We start from the raw sequence: 22500 nt of genomic DNA on the forward strand, positions 1-22500 counted from the left end.
CTAAATCAAATGGCCTTTCTCTACACCTACTTATACAGCTAAATACATCTACAATCATCTACTTATACAGCTAGATACATCTACAATCATCTACTTTGTTAGTCTATCAAGCTATCTATCGATATACTACTTAACAGTACTTTGTGTGTGTGGGTGTCAGTGGGTGGGTGTGTGGGTGTGTGTGTGGGTGGGTGTGTATGTGTGTGGGTGTTTGTGGAAGGTTGAGTCATCTCAGTCGCTGTTTACTTCCAGTCATTTCCCTCCTCCCTCCTCACCTGTCTCAACCTCCGTCCCTCCCTCCCCCACAACAGCATAACCCTTAGCCCCTTCCCACACCGCCATCACCCACACCCACACCCTTGATCCTCCAGTTCACCCACCCTCTCCCGTCCCATATCTACACGAAAATAATAAATCTTTTTATCCATTAATCTAGACGAAAATAATAATATATCTTTTCATCCATATCAACAAGAAAATAATATTTTTTTTTTTATTCATATCTACAGGTAAATGATACATCATTTTATCCATATCTACACGAAAATAATATATCTTTTTATCCATATCTACACGAAAATAATAAATCTTTTTATCCATATCTACAGGTAAATGATAAATCTTTTTATCCATAAATCTATAGGTTAATAATAATAATAAATCTTTTCATCCATAAATCTATAGGATAATAATAATAAATCTTTTTATCCATATCCACAGGTAAATAATAAATCTTTTCATCCATATCTACACGAAAATAATAAATCTTTTTATCCATTTCTAAAAGTAAATAATAAATCTTTTCATCCATTGTTTACTGTTTCAATGACCTTTCGCACATCTGGTTGCTACTAAAGTAATAGTGATATCTTATAACTGCCTATACGATATATGATTAACGATTAACAATAAATATATATAAATATATATATATTATATATATATATATATATATTATATATTATATATATAATATATATATATATATATATATATATATATCACATGTTTACCAAATGGCGTCCTAGCTTCGTCCCTTCGATGTTTATATATATATATATATTATAAAATATATATATATATATATATATATATATATAAAACTGGTACCACAGACGCTTTCATTTGGCAACCCTTAGAACACCAACACGGTACGATCCACCAACAGGACGGTACGATATCCTGCGAAAGACGGTACAGCGCTTGGGCTGGACGGTACAACACCTGAACAGGATGGTACGACCCTCGAGCACGACGGTACGATCCTTGAACACGACGGTATACGACCCTTGAGCACGACGGTACGACCTGACCGACGGTATACGACCCTTGAACCAGACGTATACGACCCTTGACCACGACGGTATACGACCCTTGACCCGACGTATACGACCCTTGACCAGACGGTATACGACCCTTGACCACGACGGTATACGACCCTTGACCACGACGGTATACGACCTTGAGCACGACGGTATACGACCCTTGACCACGACGGTATACGACCCTTGACCACGACGGATAACGACCCTTGACCACGACGGTATACGACCCTTGACCACGGAGTACGACCCTTGACCCACGACGGTATACGACCCTTGAGCACGACGGTATACGACCTTGACCACGACGGTATACGACCCTTGAGCACGACGGTATCGACCCTTGACCACGACGGTATACGACCCTTGAGCCGACGGTATACGACCCTTGACCACGACGGTATACGACCCTTGACAGACGGTAACACCCTTGACACGACGGTATACGACCCTTGACACGCGTATACGACCTGAGCACGACGGTAACGACCCTTGAGCACGACGGTATACGACCCTAATCACGCGTATCGTTCCTCACCTAGATTCGTATGGACAACCACACACGACCCATTACTTCGTACAAATCTCTTCCATGGTCACCTGGGTTAACAAATTAACCATTCCCTTACGATTCACCTGGTTACGTACCTTTCCTAGATTCTCCAGTTACATACACTTTTCCCTTAGATTTTCTGTTACATTAACTTTTCCCTTAGATTCTCCGTTACATTTAACTTTCCCTTAGATTCTCCGTTACAAGAACTTCTTTCCTTAGATTCTCTGTTACAATTAACTTCTTTCCCTTAGATTCCCGTTACATTTACACCTTTTCCTTGATTCCCTGTTTACATAACCCTTTTTCCCTAGATTCTCCTGTTACATTACTTTCCCCTTAGACTCTGTTACAATTGAACTTCTTTCCCTTTAGATCTCCTTTACAATTAACTTCTTTCCCTTAGATTCTCCTGTTACAATTAACCTTTCCCTTAGATTCCCTGTTACAATTAAACTCTTCCCTAGATTCTCCGTACATGAACTTCTTTCCCTTAGATTCTCTTGTTACAATTAACTTCTTCCTTAGATTCTCCTGTTACAATTAATCCTTTCCTTGGGATTCACCTTGTTACAATTAACCTTTCCCCTTAGATTCTCCTGTTACAATTAACTCTTCCCTTAGATTCTCCTGTTACAATGAACTTCTTTCCCTTAGATTCTCTGTTACAATTAACTTTTCCCTTAGATTCTCCTGTTACAATTAACCTTTTCCCTTAGATTCTCCTGTTACAATTAACCTTTTCCCTTAGATTCTCCTGTTACAATTAACTTTTCCCTTAGATTCTCCTGTTACAATTAACCTTTTTCCCTTAGATTCTCCTGTTACAATTAACCTTTTCCCTTAGATTCTCTTGTTACAATTAACCATTTCCCCTTAGATTCTCCTGTTACAATTAACCTTTTCCCTTAGATTCACCTGTTACAATTAACCTTTCCCCTTAGATTCTCCTGTTACAATTAACCTTTCCCCTTAGATTCTCCTGTTACAATTAACTTCCAGTCTATCACCTTCGACAAAACTGTAAATATATATATATATATATATATATATATATTATATATATATATATATATATATATATTCCTATGAGTCCACGGGGGAAAATGAAACACGATAAGTTCCCAAGTGCGCTTTCGTGTAATAATCACATCATCAGGGGAGACACAAGAGAGAAATATAACAGTCAGTTGATATACATCGAAGAGACGAAGCTAGGACGCCATTTGGTAAATATGGAGAATCGCATGTTTACCAAATGGCGTCCTAGCTTCGTCTCTTCGATGTATATCAACTGACTGTTATATCTCTCTCCTGTGTCTCCCCTGATGATGTGATTATTACACGAAAGTGCACCTGACAACTTATCGTGTTTCATTTTCCCCGTGGACTCATAGGAATATCTTGATCACGCGCAAAATTGTGATCCTTTCCAAATATATATATATATATATATATATATATATATATATATATATATATATATATATATATATATATATATATATATATACATATATATATATATATATATATATATATATATATATATATATATATTTTATATATATAATTATATATATTTATCATCTCGTTCTTATTCGCTGCTTCTAGAGTTAGCGTCAGGAACAGAAGAAGAAATGGCTTTATTCATTCCCATTCACTTTCAAGATGATGTCATGTATAATGCACTGAAACAACTTGTTCATAACCAGGCCCCACAGACCCTTCCAAGTTCAATTTATTAACGGCACGTCGCCCCCTTTATATCACAATGCATCATTTCGCTCTGTCCCTTGCACGCATCACACCCTCTTGCTTCTTTCACTCCATTCTTCCACTTCCTCCTTGGTTCTCCGTTTTCCTTGTTCCCTCCACTACATGTATATCCCCTTAATAATCCTCTAAGTATGTCCAAACCATTTCAGCACACCCTCTTCAGCTCTCTCATACACACTCCTCTTATTACCACATCTCTCTTTTACCCTACCATACCCTCCTCACACCACATACTGCCCTCAAACACAGACTTTCCAACATATTCACCCTCTTCTACCCTCTGTCATCTGAGGCCGACGCGACCACTATACCATCAAACATACCCATCTTTGCCCTCACAGACCATAGTGACCTCTCTTTTCGCACATTCCTCAGTGCACTGAAGACCTCCGCCCCCTCACCCACCATATGGCTCACTTCAGCACCTATATTTCCATTCGCTGTCACATCCACTCCCAGGTTTAGAACACTTCACTTCCTCCAGATGCTATCCACTTAAACTCACACTCAAACTAACCTCTATCTCTCTCTCCAATACTCAAACTCTCACTACTCTGAAACCTAAAAACCGTGCTTTTATTCACATTTACTCTCAGCTTTCTTCTTTCACAGTCTAGTCCAAACTCAGACATCGGTTCTGCTCTTTCTCACTCGAAGCTACCACCAGCCCCAGGTCATCAGCAAAACAACTGACGCACCTCCCAGCCCACCTTACTGCATACCTGGTCCTCTTTCCAAGACCTCTGCATTCACCTCCCTCACCAACCTATCCATAGACGGATTAAACAGCCATGGCTACATCCCACAACCCTGCCTCAGACCCACATTCACCTGGAACCACTCACCCTCCTTTCTTCCTTTTCGCACACACGCACCTTAATCTCTCCATAAAAACTCTTCCCTACGAACGTCCTTCCTGCCACACCAAACACTCGTAACATATTCCAAACAGCATCTCTATCAACCCTATCATACGCTAGCTCCAGACCCACAGATACCACATACAAACCCGTCTTCAAAACCAAACACATGACCCACATTACCTCAACCGCTCCTGAAACCATACTGTCCCTCCCCAGTCTGAGGGTCTGAACATGCCACCACACTCTCCCTCACTCATCTCCCGTACAACTTACCAGGTAAACTTAACAAACATATACCTCTGTAATGTGAGCATCCACTTTTTATCCCCCTTGCTTTTAGAGGGGTATACAGGGGGCGACGTTTTGTCATCGGGCTACACCAGGGCGTAAGAAACCACAGAAAGCTTTGTGGGACCTGACTATGAATAGGGAGCTGTGGACCCGGCACATTATATGTCGAAAATGGACGAGTGTCGAATGGGGCAATTTCTTCGTCCGTTCTTACATATTATATATATATATATATAATATATATATAATATTATATATATATATATATATATATATATATATTATATATATATATATATATACTTCTGTGTCTAACTCATTATTTAGTTAAGACTCGTACCAACTTGTTTCTCTTCTAACAGTGTTTCGTTTTCAAACCAAACATGACCAGGGTCAAAGCAAATTCAACCTTTGCTCCATGATGACCCCACAATTTGACCTTGACCTGCCCGTGACCCCTCAGAGGAGCGTCCAGCTGTCTTAGGTCACCCTCGAATTACATGGTCCATGGGTTCAAATGAATAGGGTCGTGTTGTATAACTGATTTATATATACAAGGGAGGTAAAGGAGCCCCCATTAAGCGGTTTAAATGAACTTTGTTACTATTGAAATAAGAGAAGATATTTCTGTGGGTGTTCGTCTGTACTGAAAATATTCATGGAATTCAGTGGATCCTCTTCGTCTAAACCTAAATGATCTAATTACATTTACCGTGAGAATAATAATTACATTTACTGTGATAATGATTACATTTAATGAGAGGATTACACTTGTGGTCCTTACAGACAGACAGACAGACAAAGACAGACAGACAGACACACACACACACACACACCACACACACACACACCGTCTATGACTTTCTAATATTCTTCTAAAAGGTCTGCTAACTTATCTATCTATTAGTCTATCTATCCATCTATCTATCTATCTATATACATATATCACGATAAAGTTAAGGACGGAGCAACACAATAGTAGTGAAAAGCTGTTTTCCCTTCCCTGCTGAACCCCTGCATTATCTCTCCCTGTTGAACCCCTGCATGTTCTCTCCCCATGTTGAACCCCTGCATGTTCTCTCCCCATGTTGAACCCCTGCATGTTCTCTCCCCATGTTGAACCCCTGCATGTTCTCTCCCCATGTTGAACCCCTGCATGTTTTCTCCCTGCTGAACCCCTGCATGTTCTCTCCCCATGTTGAACCCCTGCATGTTCTCTCCCCATGTTGAACCCCTGCATGTTTTCTCCCTGCTGAACTCCTGCATGTTCTCTCCCCATGTTTAACTCATGCATGTTCTCTCCCCATGCTGAACCCCTGCATGTTCTCTCCCCATGTTGAACCCCTGCATGTTCTCTCCCCATGTTGAACCCCTGCATGTTCTCTCCCCATGTTGAACCCCTGCATGTTTTCTCCCTGCTGAACCCCTGCATGTTCTCTCCCCATGTTGAACCCCTGCATGTTCTCTCCCCATGTTGAACCCCTGCATGTTCTCTCCCCATGTTGAACCCCTGCATGTTTTCTCCCTACTGAACTCCTGCATGTTCTCTCCCCATGTTGAACTCATGCATGTTCTCTCCCTATGTTGAACCCCTGCATGTTTTCTCCCTGCGAGTTCTCTCCCCACGCTTAAGCCCTGCATGTTCTCTCCCATGCTGAACTGCATGTTCTCTCCCCTTGTTGAACCCCTACACGTTCTCCCCCTGCTGAACCCCTACATGTTCTCCCCCTGCTGAACCCCTACATGTTCTCTCCCCCCTGCTGAACCCCTACATGTTCTCCCTCTGTTGAACCCTTACATGTTCTCTCCCTGCGACAGTGAGGGCGTGTGTGTGGGGAGGTGGTAGGTGTAGGTGTAGGTGCTGATTTGGGCGTGGGTGTGTGGGTGTAGGTGCTGATTTGGGCGTGGGTGTGTGTGTGTTGATGTGAGTGAGAGGGGCGTGGGGGTGTTGGTGTTGAAGTGAGTGAGAGGGGCGTGTGGGTGTGTGGGTGTTGATGTGAGTGAGAGGGGCGTGTGGGTGTGGGCGTGGTGACGCCAGAGAGAGAGAGAGAGGTGAGTGAGTGAGGGAGGAGGAGAAGCAGCAGCAGCAGAAGGAGGAGGAAGAGAAGGAGGAGGAGCCACACACACACACACGAGAGCGCGCCTGGGGTTACCTGGGAAGCTAGAATTGGCTTCAATGGTGAGGGTGTTGGGTCGGTGTTTGTGTTGCTGTTGCTGTTGCTGTTGCTGTTGCTGTTGCTCCTCGTGGCGCACGTGCTTCCTTTGCTGGCGCACAGCCACCGCCGGCATCGCTCCAATCATCCTCACCTGCAGGGAAGGGGTTAGACGAGAAGGGTTAGTGAGGCGCGCGTCCCTTCCTCCTCTCCGCGCGGACACGGGTGTGTGTGTGTGTGTGTGTGTGTGGAGGAGGGTAGATGGGGGTAGGGGAAGGGAGGGAATGAGAGGGAGAGGGAGAGGGAAGAAAGGGGAGGGAGAGAGATAGGGGAGGGAAGAAAGAGGGAGGGAGAGAGATAGGGGAAGGAGGGAGAGAGATACGGGAGGGAAGAAAGAGGGAGGGAGAGGGATAGGGGAGGGAAGAGAGAGGGAGGGAGAGAGAGATAGGGGCGGGAAGAAAGAGGGAGGGAGAGAGATAGGGGAAGGGAGGGAGAGAGATACGGGAGGGAAGAAAGAGGGAGGGAGAGAGATAGGGGAGGGAAGAGGGAGGGAGAGGGATAGGGGAGGGAAGAAAGAGGGAGGGAGAGAGATAGGGGAGGGAAGAAAGAGGGAGGGAGAGAGATAGGGGAAGGGAGGGAGAGAGATACGGGAGGGAAGAAAGAGGGAGGGAGAGAGATAGGGAAGGGAGGGAGAGAGATACGGGAGGGAAGAAAGAAGGAGGGAGAGGGATAGGGGAGGGAAGAGAGAGGGAGGGAGAGAGAGATAGGGGAGGGAAGAAAGAGGGAGGGAGAGAGATAGGGGAAGGGAGGGAGAGAGATACGGGAGGGAAGAAAGAGGGAGGGAGAGAGATAGGGGAAGGGAGGGAGAGAGATACGGGAGGGAAGAAAGAGGGAGGGAGAGAGATACGGGAGGGAAGAAAGAGGGAGGGAGAGAGATACGGGAGGGAAGAAAGAGGGAGGGAGAGAGATAGGGGAAGGGAGGGAGAGAGATACGGGAGGGAAGAAAGAGGGAGGGAGAGAGATAGGGGAAGGGAGGGAGAGAGATACGGGAGGGAAGAAAGAGGGAGGGAGAGAGATAGGGGAAGGGAGGGAGAGAGATACGGGAGGGAAGAAAGAGGGAGGGAGAGAGATAGGGGAAGGGAGGGAGAGAGATACGGGAGGGAAGAAAGAGGGAGGGAGAGAGGTAGGGGAGGGAAGAAAGAGGAAGGGAGAGGGATAGGGGAGGGAAGAAAGAGGGAGGGAGAGAGATAGGGGAGGGAAGAAAGAGGGAGGGAGAGAGATAGGGGAGGGAGGGAGAGAGAGAGAGACATGGGAGGGGAGAGAGAGAGAGAGAGAGAGAGAGAGAGAGAGAGAGAGAGAGAGAGAGAGAGGATAGGGATGATAGTAATAGCTGGGATAGGGGGGAATGATTTGGGATACAAGGATGGTGGATAGTCGATCATGAAGAGGGGGATGGATAGATAGACGGTGACTAGAGGGGAGGATAGAGGGACACAAGGCGAGGGATAGACGGTGACTAGAGGGGATAGAGGGACACAAGGCGAGGGATAGACGGTGACTAGAGGGGATAGAGGGACACAAGGCGAGGGATAGACGGTGACTAGAGGGGATAGAGGGACACAAGGCGAGGGATAGACGGTGACTAGAGGGGAGGATAGAGGGACACAAGGCGAGGGATAGACGGTGACTAGAGGGGATAGAGGGACACAAGGCGAGGGATAGACGGTGACTAGAGAGAAGGATAGAGGGACACAAGGCGAGGGATAGACGGTGGCTAGAGGGGATAGAGGGACACAAGGCGAGGGATAGACGGTGGCTAGAGGGGATAGAGGGACACAAGGCGAGGGATAGACGGTGACTAGATGGGATAGAGGGACACAAAGCGAGGGATAGACGGTGACTAGAGGGGATAGAGGGACACAAGGCGAGGGATAGACGGTGACTAGAGGGGATAGAGGGACACAAGGCGAGGGATAGACGGTGACTAGAGGGGATAGAGGGACACAAGGCGAGGGATAGACGGTGACTAGAGGGGATAGAGGGACACAAGACGAGGAATAGACGGTGACTAGAGGGGATAGAGGGACACAAGGCGAGGGATAGAAGGTGACTAGAGGGGATAGAGGGACACAAGGCGAGGGATAGGACGTGTGTTTATACATACAGTATACAATGGTCATACACATATGGCAACGATGCTGAAATGCAATCTGACCACAGTCATGGCAACACTGATACACAATACACATAGGTGGACATATGTGGCTAGGTTGATGCCCAACATGGCTATGTTGACGTCCAACATGGCTATGTTGACGTCCAACATGGCTATATTGATGCCCAACATGGCTATGTTGATGCCCAACACGGCTATGCTGATGTCAAACATGGCTATGCTGACGTCCAACATGGCTATGTTGACGTCCAACATGGCTATGTTGATGTCTAACATGGCTATGATGATGCCCAACACGGCTATGCTGACGTCCAACATGGCAATGTTGATGGCCAACATGGCTATGTTGACCAACATGGATATGTTGACGTCCAACATGGATAATTTGATGCCCAACATGGCTATGCTGATGCCCAACATGGCTATGCTGATGCCCAACATGGCTATGCTGATGTCCAACATGGCTATGTTGATGCCCACGACAATAGTGATGTTGAAAATGGCAATGTTGATGTCCAACATGGATACGTTGATGGCCAACATGGCAATATTGATGGCCAACATGGCAATATTGATGGCCAACATGGCTATGTTGATGGCCAACATGGCTATGTTGACGTCCAACATGGCTATGTTGACGGCCAACACGGCTATATTGATGCCCAACATGGCAATGTTGATGCCCAACATGGCTATGCTGATGCCCAACATGGCTATGTTGACGTCCAACATGGCTATGCTGATGTCCGATAAGGTGATGTTGATGCCCAACATGGCTATGTTGATGCCCAACATGGCTATGCTAATGCCCAACATGGCTATTCTGATGCCCAACATGGCTACGCTGATGGCCAACATGGCTATGCTGATTGCCAACATGGCTATGTTGATGCCCAACATGGCTATGTTGATGCCCAACATGGCTATGCTGATGTCCAACATGGCTATGTTAATGGCCAACATGGCTATGCTGATGTCCGATATGGTGATGTTAATGCCCAACATGGCTATGTTGATGCCCACGACAATGGTGATGTTGAAAATGGCTATGTTGATGTCCAGCATGGCTATGTTGATGGCCAACATGGCAATATTGATGGCCAACAAGGCTATGTTGATGGCCAACATGGCTATGATGATGTCCGATTAGGTGATGTTGATGCCCAACATGGCTATGCTGATGCCCAACATGGCTATGTTGACGCCCAACATGGCTATGTTGATGCCCAACATGGCTATGCTGATGCCCAACATGGCTATGCTGATGCCCAACATGGCTATGTTAATGCCCAACATGGCTATGCTGATGTCCAACATGGCTCTGTTGACGTCCAACATGGCTATGCTGATGTCCGATAAGGTGATGTTGATGCCCAACATGGCTATGTAGATGCCCAACATGGCTATGCTGATGCCCAACATAACAAAAACTATGAGTGACATCAAGAGGCCAGAGGATGTCCCACGATGTCACAGGCGGGTGAGGAGGAGGGAGGAGGGAGGGAGTCCCTCCTTCCAGTGGGAAGAGAAGGAGGAGGGGAGGTGGAGGGAAGTATGGGGAAGGAGGGGAACTGTTGTGGGTGTGAGAGTGGTAACAGCGAGGGAGGGAGAGGGAGAGGGAGAGGTGAGGGAGAGGTGAGGGAGGTGAGAGGTGAGGGAGAGGTGAGGGAGGGAGAGGTGAGGGAGGGAGAGGTGAGGGAGGGAGAGGTGAGGGAGGGCTGGGCTGGAGCTGTTCCCTTCTCCTCCTCACACCCCCACGGAGGGACTCATACCCCTGGGCCCTTCTCCACCTCTTCCTAAATCAACCTACCGAATAAATAAATGAATAAATAACTAAATAAATAACTGAAATAACTGACCACGATAAAACAGACGTCTCCTGGAGAAGGAGACAGAAATAAAGACGTGAGGAATTGAACGAATGGTCGATGTGAGGGAACTGGGATCGTGGCTGAAAGACTCTCTCTCTCTCTCCTCTCTCTCTCTCTCTCTCTCTCTCTCTCTCTCTCTCTCTCTCTCTCTCTCTCTCTCTCCTTCACATGGAAGTGGGGGGAGGGTGGGTGAGAGAAAGAGAGACAGACGGACACACGATGGGACACACGCAGAAGGAGCTCCGACGAAGGAGAGAGAGAGAGAGAAAGGAAGAGAGAGAGAGAGCAGAAAGAGAGAGAGAATGAGAGAGAGAGAGAGAGGATAAACAACGTTGTAACAACGTTGTTACAACCCCAGCACACAATGGGCCACCACGCCTCCTCTGATTGGGCGGGCGAGACCAGTGCGTCACAAAAGGGTGTGAGACGTCCAACCACCTCCGTTCCTTATACAGTGACGTATCCTGACGTACGACGAAGTGGGTCCTACGTTTCCCACAGCTAGTATATGCTGGCTGTCAAGTATATGGTGGCTGTCATGTATATGCTGGCTGTCAAGTATATATTAGTTGCCAAGCATATGCTGGCTGTCAAGTATATGGTGGCTGTCAAGTATATGCTGGTTGTCATGTATATGCAGGCTGTCAAGTATATGGTGGCTGTCAAGTATATGCTGGCTGTCATGTATATGCTGGCTGTCAAGTATATGCTGGCTGTCAAGTATATGGTGGCTGTCAACTATATGCAGGCTGTCAAGTATATGGTGGCTGTCAAGTATATGGTGGCTGTCAAGTATATGGTGGCTGTCATGTATATGCTGGCTGTCAAGTATATGCTAGCTGTCAGGTATATGCTGGCTGTCAAGTATATGCTGGGTCATGTATATGCTAGCTGTCATGTATAAGCTGGCTGTCATGTATATGCTGGCTGTCAAGTATATGCTGGGTTATGTATATGCTAGCTGTCAAGTATATGCTGGCTGTCAAGTATATGCTGGCTGTCAAGTATATGCAGGCTGTCAAGTATATGGTGGCTGTCAAGTATATGGTGGCTGTCAAGTATATGGTGGCTGTCAAGTATATGCTGGCTGTCAAGTATATGCTGGGTCATGTATATGCTAGCTGTCATGTATAAACTGGCTGTCAAGTATATGCTGGCTGTCATGTATATGCTGGCTGTCAAGCACATGCTACCTGTCAAGCTCATGCTACCTGTCAAGCACATGCTACCTGTCAAGCACATGCTACCTGTCAAGCTCATGCTACCTGTCAAGCTCATGCTACCTGTCAAGCTCATGCTACCTGTCAAGCACATGCTACCTGTCAAGCACATGCTACCTGTCAAGCTCATGCTACCTGTCAAGCTCATGCTACCTGTCAAGCACATGCTACCTGTCAAGCATATGCTACCTGTCAAGCTCATGCTACATGTCAAGCACATGCTACCTGTCAAGCACATGCTACCTGTCAAGCATATGCTACCTGTCAAGCTCATGCTACCTGTCAAGCACATGCTACCTGTCAAGCTCATGCTACCTGTCAAGCACATGCTACCTGTCAAGCACATGCTACCTGTCAAGCTCATGCTACCTGTCAAGCACATGCTACCTGTCAAGCACATGCTACCTGTCAAGCACATGCTACCTGTCAAGCACATGCTACCTGTCAAGCACATGCTACCTGTCAAGCTCATGCTACCTGTCAAGCACATGCTACCTGTCAAGCTCATGCTACCTGTCAAGCACATGCTACCTGTCAAGCTCATGCTACCTGTCAAGCACATGCTACCTGTCAAGCATATGCTACCTGTCAAGCACATGCTACCTGTCAAGCTCATGTTACCTGTCAAGCACATGCTACCTGTCAAGCTCATGCTACCTGTCAAGCACATGCTACCTGTCAAGCACATGCTACCTGTCAAGCTCATGCTACCTGTCAAGCATATGCTACCTGTCAAGCACATGCTACCTGTCAAGCTCATGTTACCTGTCAAGCACATGCTACCTGTCAAGCTCATGCTACCTGTCAAGCACATGCTACCTGTCAAGCACATGCTACCTGTCAAGCTCATGCTACCTGTCAAGCTCTACTTGTGCTGAAGGGTTAGCATCAACTTGAGTGGTCGAATGTGATCTTGTGGCTGACGAATCCAACGATATGATTAAAAAGGTGTCGTTACCGGATCGCGCCCTGACACTGAGGTACGGAGACCTGTGATCAGGGTGTATCGACCGTCGTGTCAAGGGTCGTATACCGTCGTGGTCAAGGGTCGTATACCGTCGTGCTCAAGGGTCGTATACCGTCGTGGTCAAGGGTCGTATACCGTCGTGGTCAAGGGTCGTATACCGTCGTGTTCAAGGGTCGTATACCGTCGTGCTCAAGGGTCGTATACCGTCGTGATCAAGGGTCGTATACCGTCGTGGTCAAGGGTCGTATATCGTCGTGTTCAAGGGGTCGTATACTGTCGTGTTCAAGGGTCGTATACCGTCGTGTTCAAGGGTCGTATACCGTCGTGTCAAGGGTCGTATACCGTCGTGGTCAAGGGTCGTATACCGTCGTGGTCAAGAGTCGTACCGTCGTGTTCAAGAGTCGTACCGTCGTGTTCAAGGGTCGTATCGTCGTGTTCAAGGGTCGTATCGTCGTGCTCAAAGGTCGCACCGTCGTGCTCAAGGGTCGTACTGCAACTCGAACTACAGCAAGCTTCAAGGTGGACACAGAACATGCTTCAAGGTGGACACAAAACATGCCTCAAGGTGGACACAGAACATGCTTCAAGGTGGACACAGAACATGCCTCAAGGTGGACACAGAACATGCTTCAAGGTGGACACAGAACATGCCTTAAGGTGAACACAGAACATGCCTCAAGGTGGACACAGAACATGCCTCTAGGTGGACACAGAACATGCTTCAAGGTGGACACAGAACATGCCTCAAGGTGGACACAGAACATGCCTCAAGGTGGACACAGAACATGCCTCTAGGTGGACACAGAACATGCTTCAAGGTGGACACAGAACATGCTTCAAGGTGGACACAGAACAAGCTTCAAGGTGGACACAGAACATGCCTCTAGGTGGACACAGAACATGCTTCAAGGTGGACACAGAACATGCCGCAAGGTGGACACAGAACATGCTTCAAGGTGGACACAGAACATGCCTCTAGGTGGACACAGAACATGCTTCAAGGTGGACACAGAACATGCCTCAAGGTGGACACAGAACATGCCTCTAGGTGGACACAGAACATGCTTCAAGGTGGACACAGAACATGCCTCAAGGTGGACACAGAACATGCCTCAAAGTGGACACAGAACATGCCTCAAGGTGGACGTCTATATAGGCCCTCCATTCTTTGACTCGAGGTCATCCTTCACTATTTTAGAAGTCTGGAAAACCTCCGAATATCTTTCCAGCGAGACTTAAGATGACTTCCAGGCGGGTCTGGAGGCGTCCGTGCCACAAGTTCCAGGTTCCAGGTGAATTGTAGCCCCTCCAGGTGAGTCTTCAGGTAGCCCTGCAACAGACGCCAGGTTCCAGGGGAATCGACCACTTCCAGGCGGGTCTGTACAAGGCGTCCGTGCATCAAGTTCCAGGTTCCAGGTGAAATGGAGCCCCTCCAGGTGAGTCTTCAGGTAGCCATGTAACAGATGGCAGGTTCCAGGGGAATCGACCACTTCCAGGCGAGTCTGTAGGAGGCCGTGCCACAAGTTCCAGGTTCCACGTGAATTGTAGCCCCTCCAGGTGAGCCTTCAGGTAGCCGTGCAACAGATGGCAGGTTCCAGGGGAATCGACCACTTCCAGGCGAGTCTGTAGGAGGCCGTGCATCAAGTTCCAGGTTCCAGGTGAATTGTAGCCCCTCCAGGTGAGTCTTCAGGTAGCCCTGCAACAGATGCCAGGTTCCAGGGGACTTCCAGGCGGGTCGGTACAAGGCGTCCGTGGAGAACAGGTGGTTCCAGGTGAAATGGAGCCCCTCCAGGTGAGCCTTCAGGTAGCCTTGCAACAGATGGCAGGTTCCAGGGGACTTCCAGGCGGGTCTGTACAAGGCGTCCGTGGAGAACAGGTGGTTCCAGGTTCCAGGTGAAGTGGAGCCCCTCCGGGTGAGCCTCCAGGTTCCAGGGAGGAGCGGTAAGTAAGTATTCATAGCCGGGCCAGTGGCCAGGTACCACCCTCCTCCTTCTTCTCCTCCTCCTGGTGTCGGACATGTTAGATACCGGTGTAGACATGGGCCAGCCCTCACACGCCCTTCTCCCACACATACACGACACACATACACGACACACACCTCCAGCCTGGCCCAACTCACGCCTCCAAAAGACGACTTGTCGTCGCTACTCTACTGGAGGCGAAATCTTGGAACTTGTACGATATATATATATATATATTGGAAAGGATCACAATTTTGCGCGTGATCAAGATATTCCTATGAGTCCACGGGGGAAAATGAAACACGAAAAGTTCCCAAGTGCACTTTCGTGTAATAATCACATCATCAGGGGAGACACAAGAGATGAATGTGTATCAGACACAACTTCCCTATATATATATATATATATATATATATATATATATATATATATATATATATATATATATATATATATATATATATAAAGGAGGCGATTTTGTGAGTAAAAGTTGAAGACTTTTATGATTTCTAATCTTTGATTTGGTTCGGTATCTTTGGCTCTGGCTGGAAGTCTGACCAATTGGGACATGAAGGTAGTTTGAAGCTATCTTTTCCCTTTTCCAGACTTCCCTCTAAACACAAGTCGTTCCAGACTTTCCCCTGAACACAAGTCGTTCCAGACTTTCCCCCTGAACACAAGTCGTTCCAGACTTTACTGCGTTCGAAACACTGGCGAAGGACAACTGACGTATATGTACTCCAGCCACATATGTGAGAGTAAACACATACACACATTCTGACGACCCAGTCGATCCACAAGAGAAATGATAAGGGTCGTGGCGTCCATACAAACACACAAACACACACAGGTCCAGGTAAACGCCCTTCCTTACGCGACGCTCTCGATCACTTTAATCTAACATAACACACAGGTCCAGGTAAACGCCCTTCCTTACGCAACGCCCTCGATCACTTTAACATAACACACAGGTCCAGGTAAACGCCCTTCCTTACGCAACGCCCTCGATCACTTTAATCTAACATAACACACAGGTCCAGGTAAACGCCCTTCCTCACGCGACGCCCTCGATCACTTTAATCTAACATGATCTCAGAGCTTATCCGATGGCATCGGGTGACCAACCAAGCCACTCCAGAACCTGCTTAAATGACGGTATAAACCCTTTTATATATTTCTTCGTCCTATTCCAGTTCGTAGATCTATGCACTTCGATCCTCATAGCCTGAAGGAGTAACCTGAAGGAGTAAGAAGACCTAAGATGTCTCGTGATCCTTCTCCTCTTCTTCCTCTTCTTCGGAACTTTCGTCTTACATTCACTCTTCTTCCTCTTCTTCGGAACTTTCGTCTTACATTCAGTCTGGAAGGCACTGAAGGAGGGGGAGGTGAGCTCCTCCTCCTCCTGCGTTGTACGAGATCGATAGAGACAAAGGCGCAAAAGGTGGGGAGGAGGAGAGCGGGCTGGAGCAGCCCCTGGACCCCACCGGATATGGAGATGGCCGGTTGTTTGAGGGTCATACAGGCAAGAACACACGACGGTGAACCGAGACCCACCCTCGTCCACACCGCTGCTCCTGACGAAGGCTCTTGTAGCCAAGCACACAGCACAGATAACCCCCAACACCACTGCTCCTGACGAAGGCCCTTGTAGCCAAGCACACAGCACACAGACAGCCCCCCCAACACCACTGCTCCTGACGAAGGCCTTGTTGCCAAGCACACAGCTACATGACCCCCAACACCACTGCTCCTGACGAAGGCCTTTGTAGCCAAGCACACAGCTACATGACCCCCAACACCACTGCTCCTGACGAAGGCCTCAAAGTCGTGCACACAGCACACATGACCCCCCAACACAACTGCTCCTGACGAAGGCCCTTGTAGCCAAGCACACAGCACAGATAACCCCCCAACACCACTGCTCCTGACGAAGGCCCTTGTAGCCAAGCACACAGCACAGATAACCCCCCAACACCGCTGCTCCTGACGAAGGACCTTAAAGCCACGCACACAGCTCACATGACCCCCCAACACCACTGCTCCTGACGAAGGCCCTTGTAGCCAAGCACACAGCACACAGACAGCCCCCCCAACACCACTGCTCCTGACGAAGGCCTTGTTGCCAAGCACACAGCTACATGACCCCCAACACCACTGCTCCTGACGAAGGCCTTTGTAGCCAAGCACACAGCTACATGACCCCCAACACCACTGCTCCTGACGAAGGCCTCAAAGTCGTGCACACAGCACACATGACCCCCCAACACAACTGCTCCTGACGAAGGCCCTTGTAGCCAAGCACACAGCACAGATAACCCCCCAACACAACTGCTCCTGACGAAGGACCTTAAAGCCACGCACACAGCACACATGACCCCCCAACACCACTGCTCCTGACGAAGGCACTTGTAGCCATGCACACAGCACAGATAACCCCCTAACAACGCTGCTGCTGACGAAGGCGCTTAAAGCCACACTGCTCCTGACGAAGGCCTCAAAGTTGTGCACACAGCACACATGGCAAGACACTATGGAACACCCAACACCTACATCACCCACTGGAGGAGTCAATCGTAGTGAGAATCACAATCCTTTCTTCCTGGGGCTGTGAGTGGTGCTAGTCATCCACAGACTGGCAACAAAAAGATCGCCACTAAAATTACTGCGGTAAAATGGGGACATCCAACACCTCTTGTTAAACCACCTTCTACCACGACGGTGCGACGCTAGAGCACGACGGTACGATCCTTGAGTACGACGGTACGACGCTTGAGCACGACGGTACGATGTTTGAGTACGACGGTACGACGCTTGAGCACGACGGTACGATGTTTGAGCACAGCGGTACGATCCTTGAGCACGACGGTACGATCCTTGAGTACGACGGTACGACGCTTAAGCACGACGGTACGATCCGTGAGTACGACGGTACGATCCTTGAGCACGACGGTACGATCCGTGAACACGACGGTATGACCCTTGATCACGACGGTACGATTCGAGCACGACGGTACGATCCTTGAGCACGACGGTACGACCTTGAGGAATCACACCAGAAGCACGAATCACGTCAGGACACATGAATAATATCCGCATGCACGTATCACATCAACATGCATGTACAGCACGAATCACATAAGAACATACGAATCACATCAGCAGGCACGAATCACATAAGTGCGCACGAATCACATTAGTGCACATGAATCACATAAGTGTGCACGAATCATATCAGCAGGTACGAATAACAGCAGTATGCACGCATCACATTAAAACGCATGAATGCTATCAGCGTGCACGAATCACATAAGCACGTACAAATCACATAATAAACACACGAATCACATACACACACACGAATCACATAAACACGCACGAATCACATAAATACACACGAATCACATAAAAACGCACGAATCACATAAACACACACGAATCGCATAAGCACACACGAATCACATAAACACGCACGAATCACATATACACGCACGAATCACATAAACACACGAATCGCATAAACACACACGAATCGCATAAACACGCAAGAATCACATAAACACGCACGAATCACATAAACACACACGAATGCATTTACTCCCTCATCTTCTCCTTGACCATAACCACAAAACCCAGAAGTTCAAAGGCCACTATTGTGCAAACCAAACATAAACATCTTACGTCACTCACCCGAAAAAAAAAGGGTCGAAGTTCTTCAAACTCCAGCGTATGCAAATGAGTCCTCTCAGTCCAAAGCCAGTTTTTAGAATCTTGAACGAATTATAATGTTAAAATGACTCCCTTTTGAGTCAGTTGGACATGTTTTACTTTATCCTAATTCAAACTGGAATGAAATGTTTGCACCCATTCTTCCAAGCCTAAAGTTGTCACATTTAATGTCCAAAGCGTCCACCAGGGGCGCGGTGTCTTGATTCATCGTGACAAGCGTCTGAGACAGGCTTCGAACCCGGGTTTGCTTGCCTCCATGGACAGTGATGGTGTAGGAACACGGGGCTGGTAATCCACCGAAATTCGATTCGAAGCTCCGGAGGTATAATTAGAAGCTTCGGAGTCAAGATTCGAAGCTCTGTTGCTTCAGTTCGAAGCTTCGGACTCAAGATTCGAAGCTCTGGGGATATCATTCGAAGCTCTTGAGGCTAGAGTTCGAAGCTTCAGGACTACGTTTCGAAGCTCATGAGTTAAGATTCGAAGGTTAAGGTAAGAATCGAAGCCCCAGAGCTAAGAATCGAAGCTCCGAAGCTACGGTTTAAAGTTCGACAACTACGGAACGAAAAAGCTCCGGAATTATGGTTCGAAGTTCCGTAGCAATGAACCGAAGCTTGGAAACTACGACTCGAAGCTCCGTCGCTACGAATCAAAGCCCCACAGAACTTTCTCCACCCAAAGTTCGTGAGTTTACGAGTCGAAACTTGGACGCTACACTTCGAAGCCCCATAGTTAAAAGACTCGATATAAAGGGTGTGTCCCGAGACTACGGTTCGAAGCTCCGGATCTCCGACATGAGCAGATCATCCGGAAGAATACGGAGAGAGGGATAATACACGAGAAGCGGGCGTGGGCGAGGGGCGCGAGGTGCGCGAAGGGCGCGAGGGGCGCCCCGCCCCCTTGGTATGAGAGGGGTGGAAGGTCAAAACGGGGGGGGAGGGGGGGCTTTTTACCCACTGGCAATACATCTTCATCAGGTGGGGTGTGGTGGGGGTGTCGAGGGAGGGGGAGGGGGGTGGTGGGGTTGGGGTTGGGGGGGGGAAGATCTGGTACAGGTCAGTCCAGGGATGGATTGACCTCCTGAAGGAGAGAGAGAGAGAGAGAGAGAGAGAGAGAGAGAGAGAGAGAGAGAGAGAGAGAGAGAGAGAGAGAGAGAGAAAGGGCGGTCCCTGGAAGGGGAGGAGAGGGGGGTGGTGAAAGGGAGTGGAGGGAGGGGGAGGGGAAAGAAGGAGGGACCATCTGAGGCAACGTGATGGTCAGGTATGAAGAAGGAGAGGGGACGCCACTAGGGAGGGAGGGAAGACGTTGGTGATGGAGGAGGGAAGGGGGGAGGGAAACACCCTGGAGGGAAGATGATGGTGAGGGACGAAGGGCCCTTCCGAGAGGGAGGGTCTGCGGTGTGGGGAGGATGGAGAGTCCCTGGAGGAGGGCGAGATGGTAGAGGGAGGGAAGGAGGAGGGAGGGAGGGAGGGAGGGAGGGAGGGAGGAAGACCTTCAAGAGGGAGGGATGATGAAGACTCTTGTGGAACTATTGACTTCCAAATCATGGGGAGGGAGGGAGGGAAGCGGGAGGGAGGGAGGGAGGGAGGGAGGGAGGGAGGGAGGGAAGCGGGAGGGAGGGAGGGCGGACCTGTTTACTGCCTCTTAATGACAGAAGTTCCTCTGCCGGAGACGCTGAAGGAGGGACCCCGTGTGAGGGGAGAGAGGAGGGCGTCCGTGGGGAGACGGTCTGGGGGCGCCAGTGTTGGGGAGGTTACACACACACACACACACACACACACACACAACACACACACACACAACACACACACACACACACACACAACCACCACACACACACACACACACACACACACACACACACAACACAACACACACACAACACACACACACACACACACAACACAGACACACACACAACACAACACCACACACAACACACACACACACCACACACACACACGGGCGAGCGCGCGCGCACGGGCCTGCATCTGGTGCAGTGGTTAGCGTTGCTGACCATAGGTCAGTGAGGGCCTGCAATCGGACCCAAACCCTAAATAAACCCTAGGTGTTCATCCTCCCACCTGGTGGAGCTGGTCGACCTGGTGTGTGTGTGTGTGTGTGTGTGTGTGTGTGTGATCACCTAATTGTACTGTGCAGAGAGTGGGGAGAGCGAGTTCTAAACTTAAACTAATTATATATACTAATTATATTATATATATATATATATATATATATATATATATATATATATATATATATAAATATATATATATCATCTTACTTAATCGCCGTCTCCCCCGTCTGCGAGATAGCGCAAGGAAACAGACGAGCAATGGCCCAACCCACCCATATCCACATGTATATACACAAACAGAAACACACGCACATACACATACATATACAATATCATATATTATATATATATATATATATATATATATATATATATATATATATATATATTATATATATATATTCCAGCCCAGGAGTCCATTTGGGGATTCTTTTTAATTTGTTGGAGGCTCCAGTCACAGACTAAAGTCCACATCAAGGCTGGTCCTCAACTGAAATATAGAGAGGAATTATGAAACGGATAAAGAAAAGGGTAAGAAACAGTTATCAAAACGGCCCACCACCCTTGGGTAGGGAAAGAAACAGTATCAAATCGGCCCACCCCCCTTGAGTAGGGAAAGAAACAGTTATCAAAACGGCCCACCACCCTTGGGTAGGGAAAGAAACAGGTATCAAAACGGCCCACCACCCTTGGGTAGGGAAAGAAACAGGTATCAAAACGGCCCACCACCCTTGAGTAGGGAAAGAAACAGTTATCAAAACGGCCCACCACCCTTGGGTAGGGAAAGAAACAGGTATCAAAATCGGCCCCACCCCTTGGGTAGGGAAAGAAACAGTTATCAAAACGGCCCACCCCCCTTGGGTAGGGAAAGAAACAGTTATCAAAACGGCCCACCACCCTTAGGTAGGGAAAGAAACAGTTATCAAAACGGCCCACCACCCTTGGGTAGGGAAAGAAACAGGTATCAAATCAGCCCACCATCCTTGGGTAGGGAAAGAAACAGGTATCAAATCGGCCCACCACCCTTGGGTAGGGAAAGAAACAAGTATCAAATCGGCCCACCACCCTTGAGTTGCCAACGGTTACACAGTAATCACGTGACGCAGCAGCAGCAGCAGCAGCAGCTTGTCGAAGTATCGCCCGATCGGCAGAACAAACTGAGCATATTAAGTGTCAAGCGTCTTCGTTGTCGCTGTTGCAATATCTTAAGCATCAAGGACCTTGTTGACTGCTTTGGAATGGAGCGTAGACGGGAAAGGCGTGATTCTTATTTCTCTGGGGAGTGTGGTTTCTGATGTGTGTATGACTGATGGACCTGGCGTTTAAGATTGAGTTGGGAGGTCGGGTGTTTACAGCTAGGTCGGGACGTTTCGATGTGTATGTCGTCTGTCAAAGTTCTATACGTTGGGGGTTGGGACAGACCCGTGAGCAGAGGTTGCTGAAGTGTGAGGCAAGGGTGAGGTAAGTTACGGAGCGGTTTGGAAGGGAGGAGAGTCTATTGCTGTTGCACACACGACCAGAGTGTCGAGCATGCTCGGGTGTGG

General features: G+C 48.1%; 1 protein-coding gene across 1 annotated transcript in view; it reads right to left on the reverse strand.

The window, feature by feature from the left end:
• LOC139754737 (uncharacterized) overlaps positions 1-22500 on the reverse strand; it is a 379522-nt gene that overhangs the window by 80035 nt on the left and 276987 nt on the right. The window contains exon 4 of the mRNA XM_071672455.1: positions 6962-7115. Coding sequence (XP_071528556.1) covers positions 6962-7109 — 148 coding nt within the window. The 5' untranslated portion in view covers positions 7110-7115. The remainder of the gene's footprint in view (positions 1-6961; positions 7116-22500) is intronic.

Source organism: Panulirus ornatus, chromosome 17 (genome assembly GCF_036320965.1).
Source record: "Panulirus ornatus isolate Po-2019 chromosome 17, ASM3632096v1, whole genome shotgun sequence".
Lineage (NCBI taxonomy): Eukaryota > Metazoa > Arthropoda > Malacostraca > Decapoda > Palinuridae > Panulirus > Panulirus ornatus.